The following is a 24,310-nucleotide window of genomic DNA, read 5'->3' on the forward strand; positions in this document are numbered from 1 at the left end:
CATTAAACTCTCTCTCTCTCTCTCTCTCTCTCTCTCTCTCTCTCTCTATATATATATATATATATATATATATATATATATATATATATATATATATATATATATATATATGCACCAAGCTTTATGATAATGTTGCATAATTGGTTTTTGAAACTTTATAAAAACATGTTCACATGTCATATTCAAATAATCCAAATTTCAGTTCCTACAAAACAAACTATGTGCATCACATATGTATGGTTAGATTAGAAAAAAAAACCGAGAAATCCAAAAAAGTGAAAAATCAAAACATTCGTTCAAAAAACCAAAAATTATATATATATATATATATATATATATATATATATATATATATATATAAGAAATGTATTTGCTACAGTTGATTGTAAATACAATCGACTTAGCAAAGTGGTGAAAGTCTTCATGTTTTATTTAATGAGATTTGGCCTTACAGATTTTTTGGGCAATCAAAAAATCAATGGCTATGAATGTGTCATTTTTTTGGACTCATAAAAACATTTTTTTTGTCAAAAAAATGATCCAAAACAATTGCATCATGACATTCCAACTCTATTATAGGTACAATCAATTGTAGCAAATATATATATATAAAAGAGAGAGAATACATGGTGATTCCCTACCACGATATCTTATGGTGGCACACACTTATTTGTACGGATCTAACCATCAAATGATATATTTATCTGTATAAATGTGTTTAGTATGATTTATTTATTATGTTAAAAGGTTTTAACATCTTTAATACACCACAAGTTTCATTTTTTAGTTTGTGAAAAATCTAAATGTGGTTTATAAATGGCATAAAATATTATGTTTGAGTAACTTTAAACATGAAAATAAAACATCATAGCTTATATATACAAGCACCAAATGGGGTAGGTGCCCAACCACTTTTGAGCCTGACCAAAATGAACCCCCGTTGAGCGTCAAGCTGTGCCCTTAAAGGTCATTTTTTTGCCCAGATCTTCGCCGTTAAAGGGTCATTTTTTTTATGCTCGATGCACCTTGAGAGTCAATCACGCGCTGCGCGCGTGCATTTGGTTAGGCTCAAAAAGTGGTCAGCACCTACCCTTAATTTATATATATATATATTTGGTAGCTGCCCAATCTTAAGGCGCACCGCTACAGAGCAACCACGCTGGCCGTCCATCATGGCAGCAGGCAGGATTGACCGATTTAAAAAAGTAATCAACCAATCAAATGCAATAAGCATGCAAGGAAGGTAAACAAGAAGGTGACTGATTTTTATTAAATGAGAAAAAAGAAAGGAGCCCATCAACGGGTGGAAAGCCCTGATGGGTCACACTTCAGGAGGTGGGCCCCACGGTTTGGTGAAAAGCCGTTCCCCATTCGTTGTCCGTGAAACCCCACCGGATCTGCCGGTCGACCCCCACCGACGACAGCCCGCTACTTGTTGAGTATCCCTCCTCTCCGCAGTCACACTCACACGGTCTCCCCCGCTATAAATACGAGCTCCCGTTAACATTTGATCTTTTTTCCTCCGTCATCTTCTTTCTCCTCCTCTTCCTCTTTCTCCGTTTGGTTTCTGGCGAGTTCGCCGGAATCTGGTTCAGGAGATCTGTTTTCCGGCCGCCTGCGTTCCCCCGTGGTGAGTCTCTGCAATCGTTTATGCCTTTTTTCCGTTTGTTTCTGCATCGTCTGAGTCCGTGTACAGATCTCACTTCTTTAACGAAAGATTCATCCGTTCCGAGTGCCAATTTTTTTATCGGATTCTTTTTCGAGCTGTAGTTCGTTGCTTTTGCGCGTTTCCGATTAGATTGGACGGAAGCGTGCGTCGAAGAGTTCTTGAATTACTGAATCTTTGATGACGCGGATGATTTCTACGGGAGGACGCTAATGCTGCTCCTTTGGTTTTATTGATCTTCTTTTGATGGAATTGATGTGTAATCTAGGTGTTGAATGGATGGAATTTTGATCGGTTTGGTTGGTTTTGCAGGCCGACTTTCGATTACTGCTCCGTGTATATTTGAGAGGAGGCGGACGGCGGGACGCTTGCGCTTGTCATGGAGGGGAGCCACGAAAACAATCTCAGGCACTTAGATTCTCAGTGTACGATCTCGGATGCTGACGATTACGATTTCTCACGCCTGCTCGACAAGCCAAGGCCGTTGAACATAGAGAGGAAGCGATCGTTCGACGAGAGGTCCCTCAATGAATTGTCCATGTGCTTGTCGCCTCGGATTTCTTCGAAAAATATGGATATCGGCCGATGCTTGGACAATTACGACAGTGTATACTCACCTGGGGTGAGGTCTGGGTTCAACACCCCGGCATCATCTGCCAGGAACTCTTTTGAGCCGCATCCTATAGTCTTTGAGGCATGGGAGGCTCTGCGCAGATCGCTGGTGTTCTTCAGGGGGCAGCCTGTTGGCACCATTGCTGCCCTTGACCACACAGAAGAAGCTTTAAACTACAATCAGGTATATCGTCTTCTGCTCTTATCTTCTTAATGATTGAGGGGGTGCATTTGACCATAGATACGTACATCCAAGAAGCATGTTCCTCTTCTTTGAATGATTCTTCCTGTTTCAGTTGCATGTTCGTAATGTATGATTTATATGTTTTCTTTCTTATTATTACCAAGAATCTGTGGAGATTATTAAAAAGCCAAGGATATGTAGAAATTGATGAGTGAAAATCAGGGTTGCCAGCATTTCTGTGTTATCTTTTCTCAGAGTTGGAGGATCTTACTTTGCAGGATAAACTCGAGTTCCAAGTTTAACTTACCAACTTGGACTAAACTAGAATTGAGGGAAACTAGTTAATTTGATGAATAAGTCTTTTGCAGCTAAATTTTGAGTCAAACACCAGATCAGGAAAAATAATTTGAACATGAACTTTCCTTGTGGTTTCTTTGAAAAATTTGCCTTTGGATTTCCACAGAGATACACGATTGGCTCAAAGAAGTATAGATTCATTTATAATTTTGTATGTATTTGATGTTTCATACATGCATGAATGTAATAGCCTATGTTAATGTTTAGAAACAGATAATCAAGTTAGAATGTCATATTTCTATACCTGCCTATTTTAATTATAAAGTTGGTGCTCAGGATTTTAGGTGAGTTGTATACCTTAATGTATTTCTTAGCAACAAAGTGAAACAAGCATGAATATAAGCCAGGAAATGAATACGATTTGCACATGTGCTTGCGAATCATGAACCATAAACTACATAGATAACTTCAAAACCTTGAGAGCCAACTACTCTCAAGTGTGGTGAATCAATTTGAAAAATATAATTTGTCCCAAATTTACAGAAAAGTATTAAAGGATATTAACATTAAAAAATGTTTTCTCTACACCGGAGCTCAAATTGAGATGCATGACCATAGGATGCCAGTTTCTGTTTTGTGTCATAAGAAATGTTTTCTTTGAGCATCGTCAATGCCTCTAACCATATAGCTATGGACCTTGACCAAACATGTCTTAGTAAAAAGTAATAAAATATTGTATTTTACTTGGAGAAATTTTGAGTTAAATTATTCCAATTTCTGCATCTTATTCCTGTGTCATAGGTTTAATCTAAAACGATTTCTTTAGCTTGAAGCATTTAGACTTTACTGAAGGTAGGCCAGAGCATGCTCTCCACTGGCAACATGTTGTGATGCCTCTACAAATCTTTTTCTTCCAAGTTCTAAATATTTTTTGCTCACTAAATGTCCCTTTCTTCTTTTTAAGTTATATTCATTGCCTGTTCTATGTGGAAGTTTGAGCATATTGAGTCCATTTTCTACTGGTAACATTTGGCAACATTTCTATGGGCCTTTGCTCTTCCAAAATATTTCATTTATTTGTGTTGTTTCTTCCATGTGAAATTTTGACATATTACTTGGCCTACTTCATGCTTCATTTATCTTTTCCTCTTTGATATCTCTTCTTGATGTTTCTACCCATAATTGTGATAGAGAACTGGGATGAGTCTGTAAATGCTATTTTTTTCCTTTCATTCATCTTTTCTAATATTGTTCCATATAACAGCCTGTCTGTCTCATAGCTAACTGTGTAAAACTAACAAGCCTCAAAAGTCTGTTGATGCAAATGCTAATTCATGGACTACTGTGGGCATGACATGCACTTAAATGAACTGTCTTCTTCACCTATTTTGTTACTTCAAGGGATTTTAGGCCCTTTCTTGTATACATTTAGTTTGAAATCTACTAACTTCTTGGTGTTGTAAACAAGAACAACGTAAGTTTTTTTTTCTGTTTTCTGAGTATCCATTCCGTTATATTCAGGTCTTTGTTAGGGATTTTGTGCCAAGTGCTCTTGCTTTCCTGATGAATGGTGAACCAGAGATAGTTAAAAATTTTATTTTAAAGACTCTTGTTCTCCAAGGTTGGGAGAAGAGAATAGACCGTTTCACACTAGGAGAAGGTGCAATGCCTGCTAGTTTCAAGGTACTCCGTGATCCAGTTCGAAATACGGACACCATAATTGCTGATTTTGGTGAGAGTGCAATTGGCCGAGTTGCTCCCGTGGATTCTGGATTTTGGTGGATTATCCTACTCCGTGCCTACACAAAATCTACTGGGGACTTATCCCTTGCAGAAACTCCCGAGTGTCAAAGAGGAATGAGATTAATATTAACTTTATGTCTTTCAGAGGGGTTTGATACATTTCCAACACTCTTATGTGCAGATGGCTGCTCCATGATTGATCGACGAATGGTAGTATCCTCTTCTTTTGCAAGTAGGCAAACATTAGATTACCTATGATCACATTATCTCATAATTGTTGTATTTTAAATGTTAAAATCTATTGTGTTTCATATAACATTTGTGAGATTTTCTTCTGATGATAATGCATCATCTTTTTTACTCAGCAGTGCTACAAGATGCATAGAATATCTTATATTCTTAGTATGATAAGCAATTAAACATAGAATGCGTTACATTTGTCAGGCTGTTTAATGTTGCCTTAGGCGTGCTCATTTCAGTGTGATGAAAAATAAAAATAAAAAAATAAAAAAAGGGGGCTACACGCAGTCTCTAACGAATATTTTATTACAAGGGAAAAAGTCCAAAATATCCCTGACTAAAAAAGCTATATAACTATATAACTATATAACTATATATATATATATATATATATATATATTAACAGTCATTGTGGCCGAGGAGGCGCTTGCTTCCTTGGAAATTGCAAACCGCCTTAAGATGCCAATATGAGGAGGCTACCCTAACAGGTAGCTCTTTAGATGGGTCAGATCTAGACCCGTGGATCCAATAGAACTCCACAACTAGATCTGCCTCTCAAAAAAAAAGGAAAGAAAAAAGAAAAGAAAACTACCCCGGAACCCGCTACACCTGCCCATAGCCAAAATAAATCCTACTGGCCAAAAGGCACTATTCCTAAAAAAATAAAAATAAGATAAAAGCGAAAATAAATCTAAATTCTCCAAAATTCGAATTCCGAGCTTGACACGTCAGTTATGAGTGTGTATTATGCGGCCGGGTTCGATAATATATCTTTCCTGAGCACATTCTCAGTACGACCTCTTTGGTGTTGTCGGGGAGTGCTGCATCAATTTGGCATGGTCCATTTGCTAGGGATCCGACTATTGGATCACGCCAAATGCATCTGGATCACATCCGTACAGTGAAATTTAAGAAAAAAAATTAAATAAACCCATGAAAATCTGGGTTCATACTCCAGTGCACATATTTCCAGTTAACATATTCTATTGGCCATATTTCCATGGGTTTATATATATGAACACACATGCACCTATGTGCGTAGGTGTGTAATTGTGTATATGGGTGGGTGGAGGTATGCTTGTGTGCATGCACATGCGTCTGTCTGTCACTGAATGATTTGAAGAAATCGGGTTTTATTTTTCACATTTTTTTCTTAATGAATGTTTTCATCAGATTTTTTTTGTAATACATTGTGTCCGTAGCATCTTATTATAGTATAAGACCTTGTTTTTGGTTATGTATTTTTTTTATCAGGTTCCAATTCCTGTATGTCTGCAGGTTGTTGTCTATGCTTGATTCTAAATGCTTTAGCCCTTGGTGTTTCTAAGGGTGGAGTCCTTTATTTCTCTTTTGATTTGTTGGATGTGGCTCTAGATGCCACGGCTTCACTAAGGATTTCCACAATAGTGGAGCCAAAGATTGGCTAGTTTTTGTCCTTTCCTTCAATGAATGGTCCCTTGAAATTTTTCATTGAATATTTCATCCAGAAAAAGTGGAGAAAGGTTGGTTCTGAAGGAACCGGATGTCAGCTATCTTGAATGTGAGATTAAACCAAAAGGGTGTTTTCAATGGCCACTTCATAAATTTGGCTTGCTCTAGGATTGTTGAAATCATTATTCCTTTTTCTTTTCTCCTTTATCATGCCATAGTTTATTATTTTCTTTTCTGTTCAGGTGGCTGTTTTGCTGAATCACATGAATCAGTTATGTTAGATAATCATGGAATGAGGCCATTGTTTCTATCATCCAATAATCTATGTCACAGGGACTCGTCCAACTGGGTGCCTCACCCACGTCGATGCGACGCGGGTGCGTGTGCGGGTGCGGCACCCTCTGCGGTCAACCTGACCCTTGGTGCATTGACCACACCCAGGGTCATTTATGTCCAACTTTTGGACTTTATATATATATATATATATATATATATATATATATATATATATTGCCGCACCCAAGTTTTTTGAAAGTGCCGCACCCCCGCACCCATGTGACAGCCAATAATTTCATGTTAGTTCGAGTTCAGGAGACTAATTTTTTCTTTCAATAAGACGGATGATATTTTATCTAATATCCTATGTCAGCCTCTCTACTGGCATCTGTAGTCAGTTATGACTGTTTTATAATTCCACATATTTCTGTTGGCACCTATGTCACATGGGTGCGGGTGCGCGGGTGCGGCACTTTCAAAAAACTTGGGTGCAGGTGTGGGGGTGCGGCAAAAAAAATATATATATATATATATATATATATGTATAAAGTCCAAAAGTTGGATATAAATGACTCTGGGTGCGGTCAACGCACCCAGGGTCAGGTTGACTGCACCGGGTGCCGCACCCGCACACGCACCCGCGTTGCGTGGCGTCAATGCGGGTGCGGCACCCAGTTGGCCGAGTCCCTGTGACATAGGTTGGCACATATTCTGCATTTAAGTTTTGAATTACGACTGTATTTTCTTCCACAATATCATATGGAACATCAATGTTATTTTATATTCTAGAGTTCTCAAAATACATTTTTTGTTTTGCAATAAATTTTTTTGCAGGGTATATATGGTTATCCTATTGAAATTCAAGCACTGTTCTTTATGGCATTGAGGTGTGCTTTATCTATGCTTAAACATGACACAGAGGGTAAAGAATTTGTTGAACGAATTGTAAAACGGTTGCATGCCTTGAGCTACCATATGAGAAGTTACTTCTGGCTTGATTTCCAGCAACTGAATGATATATATCGCTATAAGACCGAGGAGTATTCTCATACAGCAGTTAACAAGTTCAATGTTATCCCTGATTCAATCCCAGACTGGGTATTTGACTTTATGCCAACTCGTGGAGGGTACTTTATTGGAAATGTTAGTCCCGCCAGGATGGACTTCCGGTGGTTTGCATTGGGAAATTGTGTTGCAATCCTATCATCTCTTGCAACACCGGAGCAATCTATGGCTATCATGGATCTTATAGAAGCACGTTGGCAAGAGCTAGTGGGAGAAATGCCTATGAAGATAGCTTATCCAGCAATAGATAGTCATGAATGGCGAATAGTGACAGGTTGTGATCCAAAAAATACCCGGTGGAGCTATCACAATGGAGGAACTTGGCCAGGTTAGGAAAATTTAGCAGTATTTACCGCTTTTTGTTTTTCTTCTTTTGTTCATTCTGAGATTCATAACTGATTTATTTCTTTGAAATTAGTAGCTTATATGTAAATTAAGACATTCAAGTTATGACTCAGTTATGGCTTGAAAATGTTTAGATTTTGGAAGTATTTTTTGTGCCACTTCTGTCCACAGAAATAAACAATAGTCCAGATTGCATCATTAAAGTAGATCTTGACATCTAGATCATATGATTTGAAACATGTCAGGTGCTAAGCATGCAGTCTAATTACATCAAAAGATCATCATGTGCTTGATGATTTATTAGTTTCCATTATACAAGAATTGTTTGATGCAATCTTTAGTAATAAGCATGTCATCGGTGAGGGAGCGAACATGTGGGAGAACCCTCTCTCTGATATGATAATCTTCAGATGTTCTGATCCCCTCTAGATTCCATTGGCAAATCATCATCATCATCAAGCCTTATCCCAACTACATGGCATTGATAATCTTAATATTTATTCATTCATCTTGAACGTATTTTTGTCTTCTTTCACACTTTTAATAAATGTGCAACTTCAACAACAACAACAACTACGCCTTCATCCCAAAACAATTGGGGTCAGCGATATGAACCAAAAAAGAAATTCATTTTGGGTCTTCCACATGAATCCTTTTCCTCCAATCATTTCTATCCAACGCCATGTCCTCGGTGAGGTTCAAAGCATTCATATCCTTTCCTATCATCTCCATCTAAGTCTTCCTAGGCCTACCCTGACCTCTTTTAACTAATATATTTTCCCATTTCTCCAACCTTCTAACTGGAGCATCATTAGGCCTTCGCCGAATATGTCCAAACCACCGTAAACGATTCTCTCGCATCTTATTTTCAATGGGTGCAACACCTACCTTCTTACGTATCTCTTCGTTCCGAATCTTATCTTTTATTGTATTTCCACACATCCATCTAAGCATCCGCATCTCAGCTACACTCATTTTTTGAATATGATGTCTCTTGGCAGCCCAACATTCCGTACCATATAGTAAAGCGGGTCTAATAGTCGTCCTATAAAACTTTCCCTTCAACCGCAATGGCATTCTACGATCGCACAGCACTCCAGTAGCACTTTTCCATTTCATCCACCCAACCTTTATCCTATGATTTACATCTCCATCAATTTCTCCATACTTTTGAATGATGGATCCCAAATATTTGAAATAATCATTCACCGGTATATCTTGCTCACCAAGCTTCACTACACTCCCATCACTACTTCGTTGCTTACTAAACTGACATTCCATATATTCAGTCTTACTCTTACTCAACTTAAAACCTCTAGCTTCCAATGTCTGTCTCCATAATTCTAACTTAGCATTAACCCCAGCTCTAGACTCATCAATCAAAACAATATCATCAACAAACAACATACACCACGACACATTTTCTTGAATTGATCTCGTAAGCTCATCCATCACTATAGCAAATAGGAAAGGGCTTAAAGCAGATCCTTGATGTAACCCAACCGTTATCGGAAAATTGGTTGTCACCCCTCCACAAGTGCGGACATTGGTTACTACTCCTTCATACATATCTTTAATTATACTAATGTACTTGAGAGAAACACCTTTCTTCATCATTGTCCACCAGAGAACGTCCCTAGGTACTCTATCGTATGCCTTCTCTAAATCAATAAAAACCATATGCAAATCTTTGTTCCTCTCTCTATATCTTTCAATAAGTTGTCTAAGAAGATGTATAGCTTCCATAGTTGATCTTTCAGGCATAAAACCAAATTGATTCTCCGATATCATGACAACCTTCCTCAACCTAGACTCAATCACCCTCTCCCAAAGTTTCATAGTATGACTCATGAGTTTTATACCACGATAGTTTGTGCAATCTTGTATATCACCCTTATTCTTATATAAAGGCACCAAAGTACTCTTCCTCCACTCATTAGGCATCTTATTTGTTCGCCAAATCAAGTTAAAAAGATTTGTCAACCATTCTAAACCTTTCTCTCCCAAGCATTTCCAAGCCTCGATAGGTATACCATCTGGGCCAACTGCCCTTCTTGATTTCATTTTCTTCAAAGCCTCTGCAATTTCTTTCTTTTGAATCTTGCGCATGAAGTCACGATTTATCTCATGAAAAGGAATGGAGAAGTCTCCAAGATCTTGAGCATGACTATCATTAAATAGCTTATCAAAATAATCTTTCCATCTCTCCTTAATCTCCTCATCTTTGACTAAAACCCTTTGCGTTTTATCTTTGATACATCTAACCATACCCAAATCCTTCGATTTCCTATCTCTCATCTTTGCAAGCCTATAAATATCCTTTTCGCCTTCTTTGGTATCCAACTTGTCATAAACCTCCTTATATACCTTAGCCCTCGCGTTTCGAACAACTTTTTTAGCTTCCTTCTTTGCTATCATATACTTCTCCAAATTCTCATTATCACGACTCTTACTTAGATTTCTATAACACTCTCTTTTAACCTTAATAGTTAATTTGACATCCTCGTTCCACCATGATGTATCCTTACCTAGTGGTGCACCGCCTTTAGACTCACCCAATACCTCCTTAGCTACTTTTCTCATACCACCCGCTATCTTATTCCACATTGATTCTGAATCCTCCTCGAGACACCAATCAACTTCCTTAACTACCTGCTCTACAAACATTCCTTGTTTAGCTCATTTCAGTGCCCACCACTTAATTCTAGGATCTATCCTATGTCTATCCCTTTTGCGGCATTGTCTAATTCTAAGATCTAAAATTAAGACTCTATGTTGTGTAGCTACACTTTCTCCTGGTATAACCTTACAATCGATGCAACAACCCCTATCTCTCTTTCTAATAAATGTGCAACTTATCCCTCAAAAAAGATTGCAACTTATTCATGTTTCCAATGACCTTTTACTTTCCTCAACCTTAGGATATGCTGATTTTGCTCTCCCATCATGACTACACATCTAAACCATGTTGGGACCTCAGATCAGTTTGCCACCTTTATCACTTGTACTGTACCTGGTCTTTTAACCTGAAGCCTTCCTTATATAGTGAGTCCCTAACATCCTTTGGCCCCTCTAGGTTTCACTTGATACCTTCACAAGCTGGGTCTGAATGTTGGGACCAACGTTCCCTCTTCATGCCCCATTTCTCCCTTTGCACGCACCAATTCTCCTTTTGTATTCTCTTAATCAAGAATCTATGCCTTGGCATATGGAATGGAATATTTTTCTTTTTTCCTTTATAAATCCTCAGGAGCATGTTGTCTTCCTTTGCTCAAGTTTAAAGAGAGTTTTGTCCGGACCTGTTCCTCCTGCTTGTCCAACCCAAGGCAGTTGGGAACCTGTGCTGTTTGTTTTTATTTGTTGATGCTATTACACTTAGCATTGCAGGCAGCTGCCCACTATGTCTCAAGATCACAACTATGAACAACCTCTGGTTGCCTCGTTGTAGACTCTGACCTTACTAGGGCTTTTGTCACAATGTTTCTGCTTGCAATCACCATTCATGGAGATGACACCCCATCATGAAATGGCCATTGAGAGAATCTTAAAAACAGAATTATAGTTGTTGGCTTGAAAGTGACAGTGAGTATATTTGTGATTATTGATGGAATCAAATACGTAGATTGAATCCAAGAAAATTTGTCTTGTAAATCGAGTGAGTTATTGCCAACGAGAGTAGGGAGCTTGACAAAATCTCAGAAAGAAGGTTATGGCCATGGTAGAAAGTGACCCTAACAAACATGAATTAAGGAGTTGGGACAGGCCATTACATTTAGCCAAGTCTAATATCCTATGCATTGTGAAAACAAGAACTGACCATGCAGATTGAGGCGCTATGCTTTTGTTTAGAGGGTCGCTAATTTTATAGAGGGCATGCAATAGGCACATCCAGTGGTAACTTATTTCTTTGGAGTTTGGAACATAGGTAGGAAGGCATATTTCTCACAGTAAATTCTTTCTTTTGGTTTCAGACCAAGGTTGCCAAACTAGGAAGCGGAAGCGGAAGCGGGAAATGATACGGGAAGCAGAAGTGAGAAGCAAGGCATTTTAAAATTTATACGAAGCGGGAAGCGAAGTTTCAATTTAAAAGCAAAATATGAATAAAAAATGAAGCAATATGGAATCAAACAAGAAACAAATAAAAACTAAAATAAAATTGATCATTCTTATATTTCATGATTTTTCTGTAAAAGAGTTAAAAAATTTTGTTAAAACCTAACAATGATGGTTACCAATTTAAAGAAAGTACATGGAAAGTGAGTGAAAGCGTGAGAGAAAATACATGAAAAAGATGAAAAGAAACGTGAGAAAAGTATATAGTATGCATAAACCATGTGTATGAGAAGCATAGAAGAAGCGTGGGAGAATCGAGCTTCCGATGAAGTTTCAGAAGCGAGAAGTATCGTGCTTCCGAAGCGAGTTTCCGGTAAGCGAGCTTCCCACCTACCTAAGAAGCTTCCGGTAACTCTGTTTCAGACTAAGCTTTTGACCAAAGAACACTATTCATTATGACAATATGTAGACCTTTATTACAAGGTTCTCTACTGTAAGTTGCACCTAGCAACTTTTGATTCTCTGTTCAGAGCCCAGCAAAGGTAAGTTTAAATGATTGCACCTAGCATACTGTGGTCTTTGGGCCTTGGCAGCCAACCTGCAACCCATGACCTTGTCGACATGATATGGATTGATTACTTTACAAGGAAAGGAGAGATTTTGGAAAGAACTAGAGAAGAGCTATGAGGAGTACAAACTCATTTCTGCATTTATGGGGAACTTTAAATCGTGTTGAGAAACAATAATAAAAATAATAAGGCAATATTATGGCTCTTTGCAATGGTTTTATGGATAAAAACAACTTTGGATGACCATATTCATGGTCCAACAAATAAAGCCATTTTCTTAATAGTTACTATATTTAGATTCAGAAATTGGTGGTTTAGAGCAAGGCTGCTTGGAATTAAAGAAAAATCAAGAAATGTCATTGTAAGCAGAATATAAACTGTCTTTTTTTTTGGCCCGTGTTGAGCGAGTGGCAAGAAGCAAAGGGAGGCTTATGGAAAGCTTCTGCAAAGTAAAAATTATTGTTTTTAAATTTTAAATGATAAAATGGATCAAAAGAACAACTCTATGCTGATTATTCTTAACTAGTTCTATCCAAAGTCTTGGGGTGGCCTCAGTTACTCAAACAAATAGCACATGGCTGATTCTCAAAGATTTTGCTATGGTGTTTTCCTCCTACCATTAATAAGGAAAAGTGTGTCCTTTCTGTGTTTAATGCTGAGCATGAAGTGGAGGAAGCTACAGAACACATTTTTTATTGTAAGAGATGTGATTTGCCTCTAAATTATTTGGGGATGTCACTCACAAGTAGTTGTTTGTGGACATCACAATGGGCCATAGTGGACAACCACATATCCAAGAGCTTTCAATCTTGGATCGCAAGGTACTTTTCTCTGACTGGTAGAGCCACCCTAGTTATGCACGTATCAGTTAGCATGCCATCATGCTTAATGTCTATTTTTAAGATTTCCAGAAAGACCAACCAGAGGCTGACGAAATTGATGGGGAACTTTCTATGGAGGGGAGTTGATAATGCAAGAGGACATGATACACTGCCTATTTAAGCTGGAGGTTGGGAACTAGAAGACTAAAACCCAGTAAACAAAGCATTGTTAACCAAGTGATGGTGGGATTTATGTGTTGAAAATGGGCCGTGGATTGGTTCGATCGAAAATAAAAATGATTTATATAGCTGGCAGTGGAATTGGACCTATTCCAATAAATTGAGAGTTTGGAAGGGCTGGGTATAGGTCTTCACTGATTTTAAACAGCATGTTATAACAAAATTGGGGGCTGATGTTTCTGGAAAGATAAATAGTGTGGAAAGGAAATATTGACTGACAAATTGATTGTTTATTAATTGTTTGCTCCTTATAACATTAATAGTGTGGAAAGGAAATATTGACTGACAAATTGATTGTTTATTAATTGTTTGCTCCTTATAACATTAATAGTGTGGAAAGGAAATATTGACTGACAAATTGATTGTTTATTAATTGTTTGCTCCTTATAACATTAATAGTGTGGAAAGGAAATATTGACTGACAATTCAGGATCACATAGCCGCTATACTGCTATATCAACCATTGTTGGAATCCAGAGGAAGGATGGACTGTTTATTTAGGAGTTCAAGGACAATAAGTTTGAGGAATTGTTTGCTCCTTATAAAATTAATTTTGGACTATAAACCAATTGAGGAGGTAGACAAAATCTGGTGTCAATGTGACTGGTCTGGTATGTTTTTTGTTTCCATCTTTTGCAGGCTTTGTTAGAGCCAAGCACTACCCTATTCCTGAAGAAGACCATTTAGGGATAGGTCTTTGCCAAGGGACAAAATATTTTCTTGGCTCCTGTCGAAAGAAAAAGTAAATGCACTAGATAATCTAAAAACATGTGTTCAATTAGCCAACAGGTGTACAATATGTTTGCAGAGCAGAAGAATTTGCTGAGCATCTGTTTAGTCCCGACAGTATGTTTCAAAAGCTTGTTAGAATGTGTTGGCCAAACCTTAAGACTAACAACATCCAATCAGAATCAGGGGTAAGAGGCTTAACTTGCACTGGACCTCTATTGAGAGAACTAGGCGATCAACCTTGTGAGTTGTGATTACTAGGCCTGTGCACCCATGCAAACGTGGGATGCACAGACACTGCAGACGGCATGTCCTGCAGACGTATTTTTGCTGTCCCGTGGTGTTCTGCTCCTACCCACGGAACGTTGTAGGACGGGATGGAACAAAACAAAAGGAGAAAAACAATTATGCTTAGAACTTAGGGATTTTGTATTTTAATCCTTATTTTTCCAATTTATTGGTTGAATGCATGCTAAAATTTGATTTTTTTGAATCCTTATCTTTACAATTTATTTAGTGAATGGTGCTAAATCCGATTTTTTTTTTTATGCTTTAGATTTTAAGGGTTTTGTATTTTAATCCCTATTTTTGTAATTTATTGAGTGAATATATATTAAACCGATTTTTTTTTCCGGTTATGCTTAGATTTTTAGGGATTTGGTATTTTAATTCCTATTTTTGTAATTTAGTTAGTGAATGTATGCTAAATTTGAATTTTTTGTTTTCTGGTACGCTTAGATTTTACGTGTTTTGTATTTTAATATCTACTTTTGCAATTAATTGAGTGAATGCATGTCAAATCCAAATTTCTTTTTTTATGTATGAATATAGTTTTTTATCAAAATAACAAATTTTAAACATTTGTGTCTAAGTTGTCCATGATGATGAATCAAACGCGGGACACATGGACAGTAATGTTCTAATGTGGTCGATGCAAACACTAGACAAGGACACCATGTAATTGTCCTGGATAGGGTCAAGTCAGGACTGGACAGAACATACTGTCCTTGTCCAGCGCTGTCAGCGATTCAAATGCCCACTTAAGTAACTATACATTGAAGTTTATTTTTGTTTTGCGTGCATTCTTGTATATGTTGGAATCAGGCATTTATGGATTCCTAGAAATCCAAAACCACAGGATCGGATATGACCATCAAAAAAAAACAAACTTTTCTCTAGCATTCGACCTCTCAATTGTTAGTTTGAAAGTAAATTTCACCTGTACCAAGAAAAGTAGAAATGAAGAACACCACAACCTTAACAAATTATGATTCAAATTACTCTGACTGAGCATATTCCAATTACCAGTTGGGAAGAGTTGGATGCAACCTGGTTTCTAACACCATTAATTATGCTTCTGGTTTCCTACCTAGTCATGCTTCACAAAGGCAAATAATACAACATTTATTACTTGGAAATATATGGCTTTAGTACTTTTTCATTCATTCTTTTTCTTAGGCTACATGCATAATTTAAGTTCCCACAATTTTTCCTGAGGGCCTGTTTGAAACCAAAAACTTGAATCCCTAGCAGTAACCAGTGCTTCCTGTGGCCTGTATTCTCTATCTACTGAGTCTGTTCCTTTCTTGCACTTCCATTTGTTATCTGAAGTTTAGATATCTTTCTGAGTTCCTATTAGTGCACACTATTGCATCAAGCGTGTGATATTCAATAATGTCTTTCACTCTTACATGGTTGTCTCTGTCCACTAATCGATTAAAACTTGTGTTCATTAGATCTGTTAACAGTCACGTTATAATCCATGTGTGTGCTACGAACCTGTTTGTCATTTCCAGTGATGAGGTTTAATCAATTTAACTCCAAATATTTCCTAGATGAACCGCTTCGCTTTCATAGTATCAAAATCATAATGCATTTTACTTGACGTTTCTCTTTGTGTGAGTGAGTACCCTTGAAGGCGACTGATACTAACAGATGTTCCAAAATTGCTGCACAATCCCTTGCAGTGCTATTGTGGTTGCTCACTGCTGCATGCATAAAAACGGGGAGGCCACAGATTGCTCGCCGGGCTATAGAGCTGGCAGAAAGCAGACTTCTCAAAGATAACTGGCCGGAATATTACGACGGAAAACTTGGAAGATACATAGGAAAACAAGCTCGGAAGTTTCAGACATGGTCGATTTCAGGGTATTTGGTGGCGAAGATGATGTTGGAGGATCCTTCTCACTTGGGGATGATCTCTCTTGAAGAGGACAAGCGAATGAAGCCTCTCATCAAGAGATCCACGTCCTGGACATGCTGAGTACGGATTCAGTGGTCAGATAATTGTTGTTGTTTTCTAGATGAGGCCTAAGATTCATGATTTTCCATTACAGTCTGCAATGTAACATTCTGCAATTAGTATTTAAAAAACCTTACCATGTTGGACGTTCTTATGAATTTTGCCTTGCTCTGCTAATGGAATCCAAGTGTTTGTAGTTTGCACTTTGCAGAGTGGTTTTGGAAGCGAGCGTGGAAACTGTGTTCAGTTGGCTAACAACCGGGAACCGGAGCTTCTTTGGCTTTTTAGGCGTGTCACATGGGGATAGGGTGGGCATTGGTCCGGCCCGACCTGAACCACGCGGGACGCCCCCATTTTGGCGGGGGTGTCCTTTATGACACGATAGGATCCGTTCGGACACGTGGACACAAACACGACACGCACTAAATGGTTTACTATTATTTTAATAGTTTAAGTATTAGTTTAATAGTTTTAAGTATTATTTTAATAAAAATATTTTTTAATATTAAAATATCAAAATTTTAGTTTTTTATTGATTAAAAAAATTGTGTTCTCGTGCCCTACTTTTCAAAAAAAAAAATGGAACTAGCAAATCGAATATGCGTCCCAATTCCTCGTGTCTGCGTGTCTTTGTGATATCCACTGGGTGATCTCTCTAGTAGGGGTGTCAACGCTTCAGGTTTGACCAGGACCTCACCTGTACTAAACCGGGTTTGGTAATATATATATATATATATATATATATATATATATATATATATATATATATATATATATAGAGAGAGAGAGAGAGAGAGAGAGAGAGAGAGAGAGAGAGAGAGAGATGTCCACTGTAACTAAGTCGAGGATAGATGAAAATGGACAAGTTTAAAAAGTCATTTTGGCAGTTTTTTTTTTTACCTTGAACCTGTGGATGTATTTCTAATTTTCCGATGTTTTGGATTGAATTATTTCAATAGAAAATCAGACTTCTTGCAAGTTTGTCGGCCTTTGACATTTTAGATTTTATTAAAACATTGTCTAAGCAGAATAGTATCTTATTACCAGTCCTTGGATAGTGCCTTAAAATTTATTTTTAATGACAAAGTTCCCTGCCAAAACAGGTAATCTCTTGGTGGGGTCACCGACACCCAAGCCCTTACGGAGCCCACCATTGAAGGAAGAGGATAGTGCCTTAAAATTTAAAGTGATTCATTAATCATATCCTCTCACATGCATTAACAAATTGATTCCACAGGAGTGCTATCATATTATTAAAACAGACCTTGCTTGTGAACACATTGTAGGGTGAGTTTGACTCTAGCTTACCTAACAGCTGCTTCCTACCACCTTTGACAATGTTTAGGAGGCAGAGATGTAAACAGCTCGGATTCAGGATGTAGTCAATAACAGATCCGACTAGTCAGATGTTGGCTAAATGGGTTCAGATTGTATGGTGAAAAGCTCACACCAAACCTGATTTTTTACATGTAATTGGATTTATCAAATCTGGGTCTGTAGGATTTGATAACAACAAATCAAAACCATATCTGCAACCGATTATGAATTTGTTTTACGCTGCATGCACGACCACCGCAGGTATGGCAGGCTGAGCCAGCACAACCATCATGCCGCACAATGGATGATCAACATGAGTGGCCTCCGTATGAGCACCTAACAAGTGAGCAGCTACCAATTTTCGTATATATACACACACACTAAAGTATACTCTAGTGACTCATAGGTACAAGCTTTATTTGGCCAATTTGACCCCATTAATGCATTCAGCATGGTCCATTTACTTGGAAATGCACTTTGAGTTGGGTGGTTTTTATAAATAAGTAAATAAAATTAATATGAAAAATTTGAAGTATTGTAGGCCACTGAATTTTGAGCCCTTAGAAAATCTGCTTATACAACACAATCCGACAATCTAAAACATGTTTTTGTTTAAGCAAACCATATAGATCATATCCATCAGGCTTGATTCACAAAAAAAAAACTACAAAAATGTAAATGAATGAGTGGTTTCTACTAGGAAGTATGGTACACTTGAGGGTAGCCAAAATTTTCCATATATATATATATATATATATGTATATATCTGCTACAAGAGATTGTTACGCACAAAGTGGTATCAGAGTCAGGTTCACACAAAGAAGTTTATCATTCATAACAAGTTCAATGACATAGAATGTGATATAAGTCTCTGCTCGATGAGAACACGTTAGTAACTAGGTTATTTTGTGATTAGAAAATGCTAGCGAGCACAATAATAACGAAGACCCTAGAGCACAAGACCCTTTAGAGCCATCTGTCATAGGAAGAAAGGATTTTGTCGCTGCAATGACGATGATGACTGGAGTCATGACAATCATGGCTCAAATAGTTAGAGACCTGACACCACAACCCCCATTGATTTATATCATTGCCAAAGAGAGTTATTTACCGAGAAGGCTACCTCGATACTACTCGGGGGCAACAAACACAATCCTACGGGTGAGGGACTCACCAGCCCCACCGTCAGAGAGCACAATCAGTACATGTTCGGATGAGGATAGATTGGATGGTGGCTCAAGAAGGAGTCGCAAGAAGAGCATCCTCTAGCATAAACTTTGCGTCTCGAAGAGGTTCTCGTATCACTAGTGCAAGAGACAACATATGTCTCAATCCATCTAAGTGTCTGCCATGAGTGCAGTCAATCAAAGAGTTTCTTGCTGAAGAAACTAGAAGAGAAATAATTTAGGCCGTAGAGACAATATGACTTACTGCGTAAACGAATGAAAGCAGCCCAAGACTAGTTCACGGATAAGCAGCATCGAGAAATTTGTGGAAGGGAGACAAAGATAAAGATCCCACTATTGATCCTGCCTCATCTACCTACACTCCCACTTCACTCTTATACAATATGGATATCCTTCCTATGTCTGAGGATCCCATGATTGATCCTACTTGACCTCTATACGACTTGAATGCTCCTTCTATGACCCACCCTTAGCAGACGCAAAGGAGTTTAAAGAGAACCAAGCTTTGGATTGATCGAAGAATAACATGACGATGCATTTAGGAATACTTAGCTTTATTTAGTTTAGTTTGATTATTCCTTGTTTTGCTTTGTTTTTTTCTTGTTTGCTTAGTAATATTTTATTTATGTATACTCAGATGATTAATGAAATAAAATAAGATATTTTGAGTAAATAAGTATCGTAATCGCTAACATGTGATAAAATTTTATATGAATATAAATAAATCAAATAATGATAAGCCTATTACATGATAATTTCAATGTAGCACATGTATTGTTTGACTCTAGAGCTACGCATAGTTTTGTTACTTCAACTTTTGAGAAACAGTTGTCTGTCACACCTTCACAATTGAGTGTTTCTTACCTGATAGAAACACTTGTAAGCGAGTTCACCATTGTGGACACGGTATATATCAATTGTATAGTGAATATAGAAAATCGTGAGTTGCCTGTGAACTTATTGCAACTCGATTTCAAAGATATAAATGTGGTTCTTGGCATGGGCTGGTTGCCGGACCATCATGCCACCATTGACTTAGAAAGAAGATTATCAGTTTTCAAAACTCCCAGACTCCAACTTTCACATATCAGGATGTTAGAAAACTACCAAAATGAACGATCATATCTCGCCTGAAGGCCAATAGATACGTTCATAAAGGATGCATGAGATTTCTGGCCTACATGAAGACCGAAGAGAGAGAAGATCTCACCATATCTGACATAGACATAGTTCAAGAATATGCTGATGTTTTACCAGAAGATCTTTCAGGTCTTTCTCCCGATCGAGAAATTGAGTTCCAAATTGATCTTATTCCAGGAACAATGCCTATTTCAAAGGCTCCCTATCGGATGGAACCTGCGGAACTTAAGAAACCCAAGGAGAAATTGCAAGAACTATTAGAGAAAGGTTTTATTCGACTGTCAGTATCTCCTTGGGGTGCTCCAATCCTGTTCGTTAAGAAAAAGGATGGATCACTGCGTATGTGTATGCACTATCGACAACTAAATGCGGTGACCATCAAGAATAAATATCCATTACCACGGATTGATGACTTGTTTGATCAACTTTAAGGAGTTGCATGTTTCTCAAAGTTGGATCTGAGATCGGGTTATCATCAGCTGAAAATTAAGAAGAAAGATGTAGCTAAGATGACTTTCAGATCAAGATATGCCCATTATGAATTTTTGGTCATGCCTTTTGGTCTGACTAATGCACCAACAACCTTCATGGATATGATGAATAGAGTTTTCAAATCATATTTGAATAAGTTCGTGGTGATATTTATTGATGACATCCTCATCTATTCCACCACGAGGGAGCAACATGAAGAACATTTGAGGATAGTTCTACAGACACTAAGAGAACATCAACTTTATGTCAAATTCTTTGAGTGTGCCTTTTGGTTGGAACAAGTGACCTTCCTTGAACATATTGTTTCTAAAGATAGAATTATGGTAGACTCTGCAAAGATTGAAGCAGTCATCAATTGGACTAGACCTAAGAATCATATTGAGATTCGTAGTTTCTTGGGATTGGCTGGATACTACCAGCGATTCGTGGAAGGGTTTTCTCTATTAGCAGCTCCAATGACAAGGTTCACTAAGAAAGATGTAAAGTTTGAATGGAATGACAAGTATGAGTAGAGTTTTCAGAAGATAAAGAACCGTTTGACCACTGCTCTAGTGTTGGTCTTACCTTCTGGAGCTGAAGGTCTCACTATTTATAGTGATGCCTCTCATAAAGGATTGGGTTACGTTCTGATGCAGTATTGTAAAATGATAGCTTACGTATCTCGCCAACTCAAAATGCATGAAGTCAACTATCCGATGCATGACTTGAAGCTTGCAGTAGTTGTTTTCGCCCTCAAGATATGAAGACACTACTTATATGATGAACAAATTGAGGTTTTACCGACTATTAAAGCTTTAAATACTTATTTTTGCAAAGAGACTTGAACTTGAGACAGAAGAGATGGCTAAAATTTTTAAAAGATTATGATTTTTAGCTGAAGTATCATATGAGAAAAGCAAATATAGTCGTTGATGCTCTTAGCAGGAAGTCAGAAGCATTAGCTAGACTTGCATATTGGGATTTATTTTTCTCGGTCGCACATCAGAAAGCAGAAGCCCAATACTTACCAGGTCGGTTATTGTTTGTGTAAACCACATTGAAGTCCGAATTATGAGAGCAAATTAAGGAAAAGCAACCCTTAGATCCTGAGTTGGCCCAGGTGAGGTAGAAGATTTCAGAAAGTAAAGAGTCAGACTTCAAAGTTGATGATCAAGAACTTCTCAAATTTCGTAATAAAGTGTGCATTCTAAAAAATAATCAGCTCAGACATCAGTTATTCGATGAGGCACACCACTCTAGATATGCCATCTACCGTGGCAACACCAAAATGTATCAAGATTTGAAAGATTTATTTTGGTAGAGCGATATGAAGAGAGACATTGCTGAATTTGTAAGTAAGTGTCTGGTGTGCCAACAAATGAAGATTGAGTACCAACGACCCGATGTATTACTGCAAACCACACCCCATACCTGAATGAAAATGGGCATATATCATAATGAACTTTGTCTCAGGACTTCCAAGAACCAAGAATGGGATGAACTCAGTATGGGTGATTGTAGACAGACTAACTAAGGCAGCTCACTTTTTGGCCTGTAAGACAATTTACGCTTGTGACCAGTTGGCTCAGTTGTTCATCATAGATATTGTTAGACTTCATGGAGTACCATGATTTGATTATTTTGAATAGAGATTCTATGTTCATGTCGCGATTCTGGCAGAGTTTTCAAGAAGCTATGGGGACATAAGTAAAAATGAGCATGACATTTCATCCTCAGTCTGACGAACAGTCAGAACGAACCATTCAAACACTAGAAGATATGCTATGGGCATGTACCTTAGAGTATAGTGACTCGTGGAACAATATTCTACCTTTGATGGAGTTTGCCTACAATAATAACTTTCAAGCAAGTATAAGCATGGCTCTATTTGAGGCGTTGTATGGTCGACGGTGTCGAACACCTTTATGTTGGAATGATGTCAGAGAAAGAAGATTGTTAGGGCCTGATTTGGTGCAGCGGATGACAGACCAAGTGAGATTTATTCGAGAACGTCTTCTAGCAGTGCAAAGTCATCAGAAAAGTTATGCGGACCAAAGACGATGAGAGATAGAATTTGAGCAAGGTGATCATGTATTTTTGAAGATATCTCCTTTTAAGAGAGTAATGCGCTTTGGTCGAAGAGAAAAAATGAATCCAAGATATATTGGACCCTTCGAGATACTCACGAGAGTTGATCAGACAACATACAGTCGGGCTTTGCCACCTTCCTTGTTTCAAATTCATAACGTGTTTCACGTATCTATATTACGAAAGTATGTGGTTGATCCCTCCCATATACTGAATACTGTTGAGTCAGTATTGGAGGTACAAGATGACTTAAGCTTGAGTGAAAAACCTATAGAGATTTTGGATACAAAAGTTAAAAAACAAAGAAACAAAGAGCTATCTTTGGTATAGGTTAGATGGAGTCATTGCAACAATAATGAGGCTACATGGGAGCGTGAATCTGACATTCGTGAACAATTTCTACAATTATTTCCAGGTAAGATTCATGATGAATCTTCTTTTAAGAAGGATAGAATTATAGAAAAAACCCTCCGCCGAAACCGTCGGAGGGGATAATAAAAAAAAAGAAAAAAAGAAGCAACGGTTTCCTTAGAAGGAAAACCGCGTTTCCAGAAGGGGTGAGGATAAACCTCACCCCCCAAATTCGTTGGAGGAGAGTGAGGGTTATCCTCATCCCTCACCTTGCATAAGGGCTATTAAAGCCCTCATGCAGTCACTCTTCCTTCACCACGCAGTGAGCAAACGACAGAGGGAGGGAGAGAGAAAGAGCGAAAGAGAGGGAGAGTGAGGAGAAAAAAAATCTATAGGGCACTTATCGAATTTCGATGTCGACGATGAGGTAAGCCTCCAGCCCTTTTCTTTTCTTCATCTTCTTCATCATTTTCTCTTTTCATTTTTGTCAAAGGGGGACGGTCGGCAGCCATGGCTGTCGGTGAGTTTCTGATAAAAAAAACATAGAGAGAGTGCGGGAAAGAGAGAAAGAGAGAGAGAGGGTCTGTCGGTCGACTAACGTCGGTGATCGATCCCTCTGTCATACGGAGGGTCGATCGACTGCCAACTCGTGCCCTATTGGGTACAGAGGTGAGGTCCGGCCGGTGGTTGCCCCCTCTCTATAAACGAAAGGGGCTTTGCCCCTTTCAGCTTTTTAGGGCAGATCGAGGGTCAGTCTGGATGCGACCCAGATCGAACCGGGTCAGTCTCGGTCGCGCCCAGACTGAGTCTGCATTAAAAAAAAAAGAGTGTGGTCGGTTCGACCTAAGTGCGACCCATGCACCTAGACCGAGACCGATCTAGACAGAAAAAAAAAGGTTTGTTGGTTGAACCGGTTCAGACCAAACTAGGTCTAGCCGAACCAGTTTATATGGGTCAGTTTACACCGGACCGGTCTGAACTGAATCGGTTCAGACCAAACCGATTTATGAGGAATCGGTCCAGACCAAATCAGGTCTGAGCTGAACCAGTTTGGATAAACCCGAGTTAGGCCAAACTAGTTCGGTCTAATTGGATTTGGGTTCTTAGTTTGGATCCAATTTGATTTGAACCTGTTCTAGATCCAGACTAACAGTTCTGGATCTGATTGAATCAATCCTTGATCCATATCAGAACTAGGTCTAGATCAGTCTGTTCTAGATCTAGTCAGACAGTTTTGGATCTA

At 38.2% G+C, this 24,310-nt stretch overlaps 1 protein-coding gene across 1 annotated transcript; it reads left to right on the forward strand.

Annotated features, from left to right (window-relative positions):
• Positions 1-1,500: 1,500 nt before the first annotated feature.
• LOC149817110 (putative alkaline/neutral invertase D) lies at positions 1,501-16,723 on the forward strand. Its single transcript, XM_089987509.1, has 5 exons — positions 1,501-1,630; positions 1,979-2,462; positions 4,281-4,712; positions 7,284-7,842; positions 16,239-16,723. Exons 2-5 carry the CDS (start codon positions 2,046-2,048, stop codon positions 16,532-16,534), a joined length of 1,704 nt encoding a protein of 567 aa, XP_089843635.1. The 5' UTR covers positions 1,501-1,630; positions 1,979-2,045; the 3' UTR covers positions 16,535-16,723.
• Positions 16,724-24,310: the final 7,587 nt, after the last annotated feature.

Source organism: Nuphar pumila, chromosome 14 (assembly GCF_984573655.1).
Source record: "Nuphar pumila chromosome 14, dmNupPumi1.hap1.1, whole genome shotgun sequence".
NCBI lineage: Eukaryota > Viridiplantae > Streptophyta > Magnoliopsida > Nymphaeales > Nymphaeaceae > Nuphar > Nuphar pumila.

Excerpts from the sequence above, each read along its gene's own strand:
- LOC149817110 (XM_089987509.1), top strand. The coding sequence starts at position 2,046 with ATGGAGGGGAGCCACGAAAACAATCTCAGGCACTTAGATTCTCAGTGT. Across the intron at positions 2,463-4,280 it reads AAGCTTTAAACTACAATCAG|GTCTTTGTTAGGGATTTTGT; the intron begins GTATATCGTCTT and ends CGTTATATTCAG. Across the intron at positions 4,713-7,283 it reads CCATGATTGATCGACGAATG|GGTATATATGGTTATCCTAT; the intron begins GTAGTATCCTCT and ends ATTTTTTTGCAG.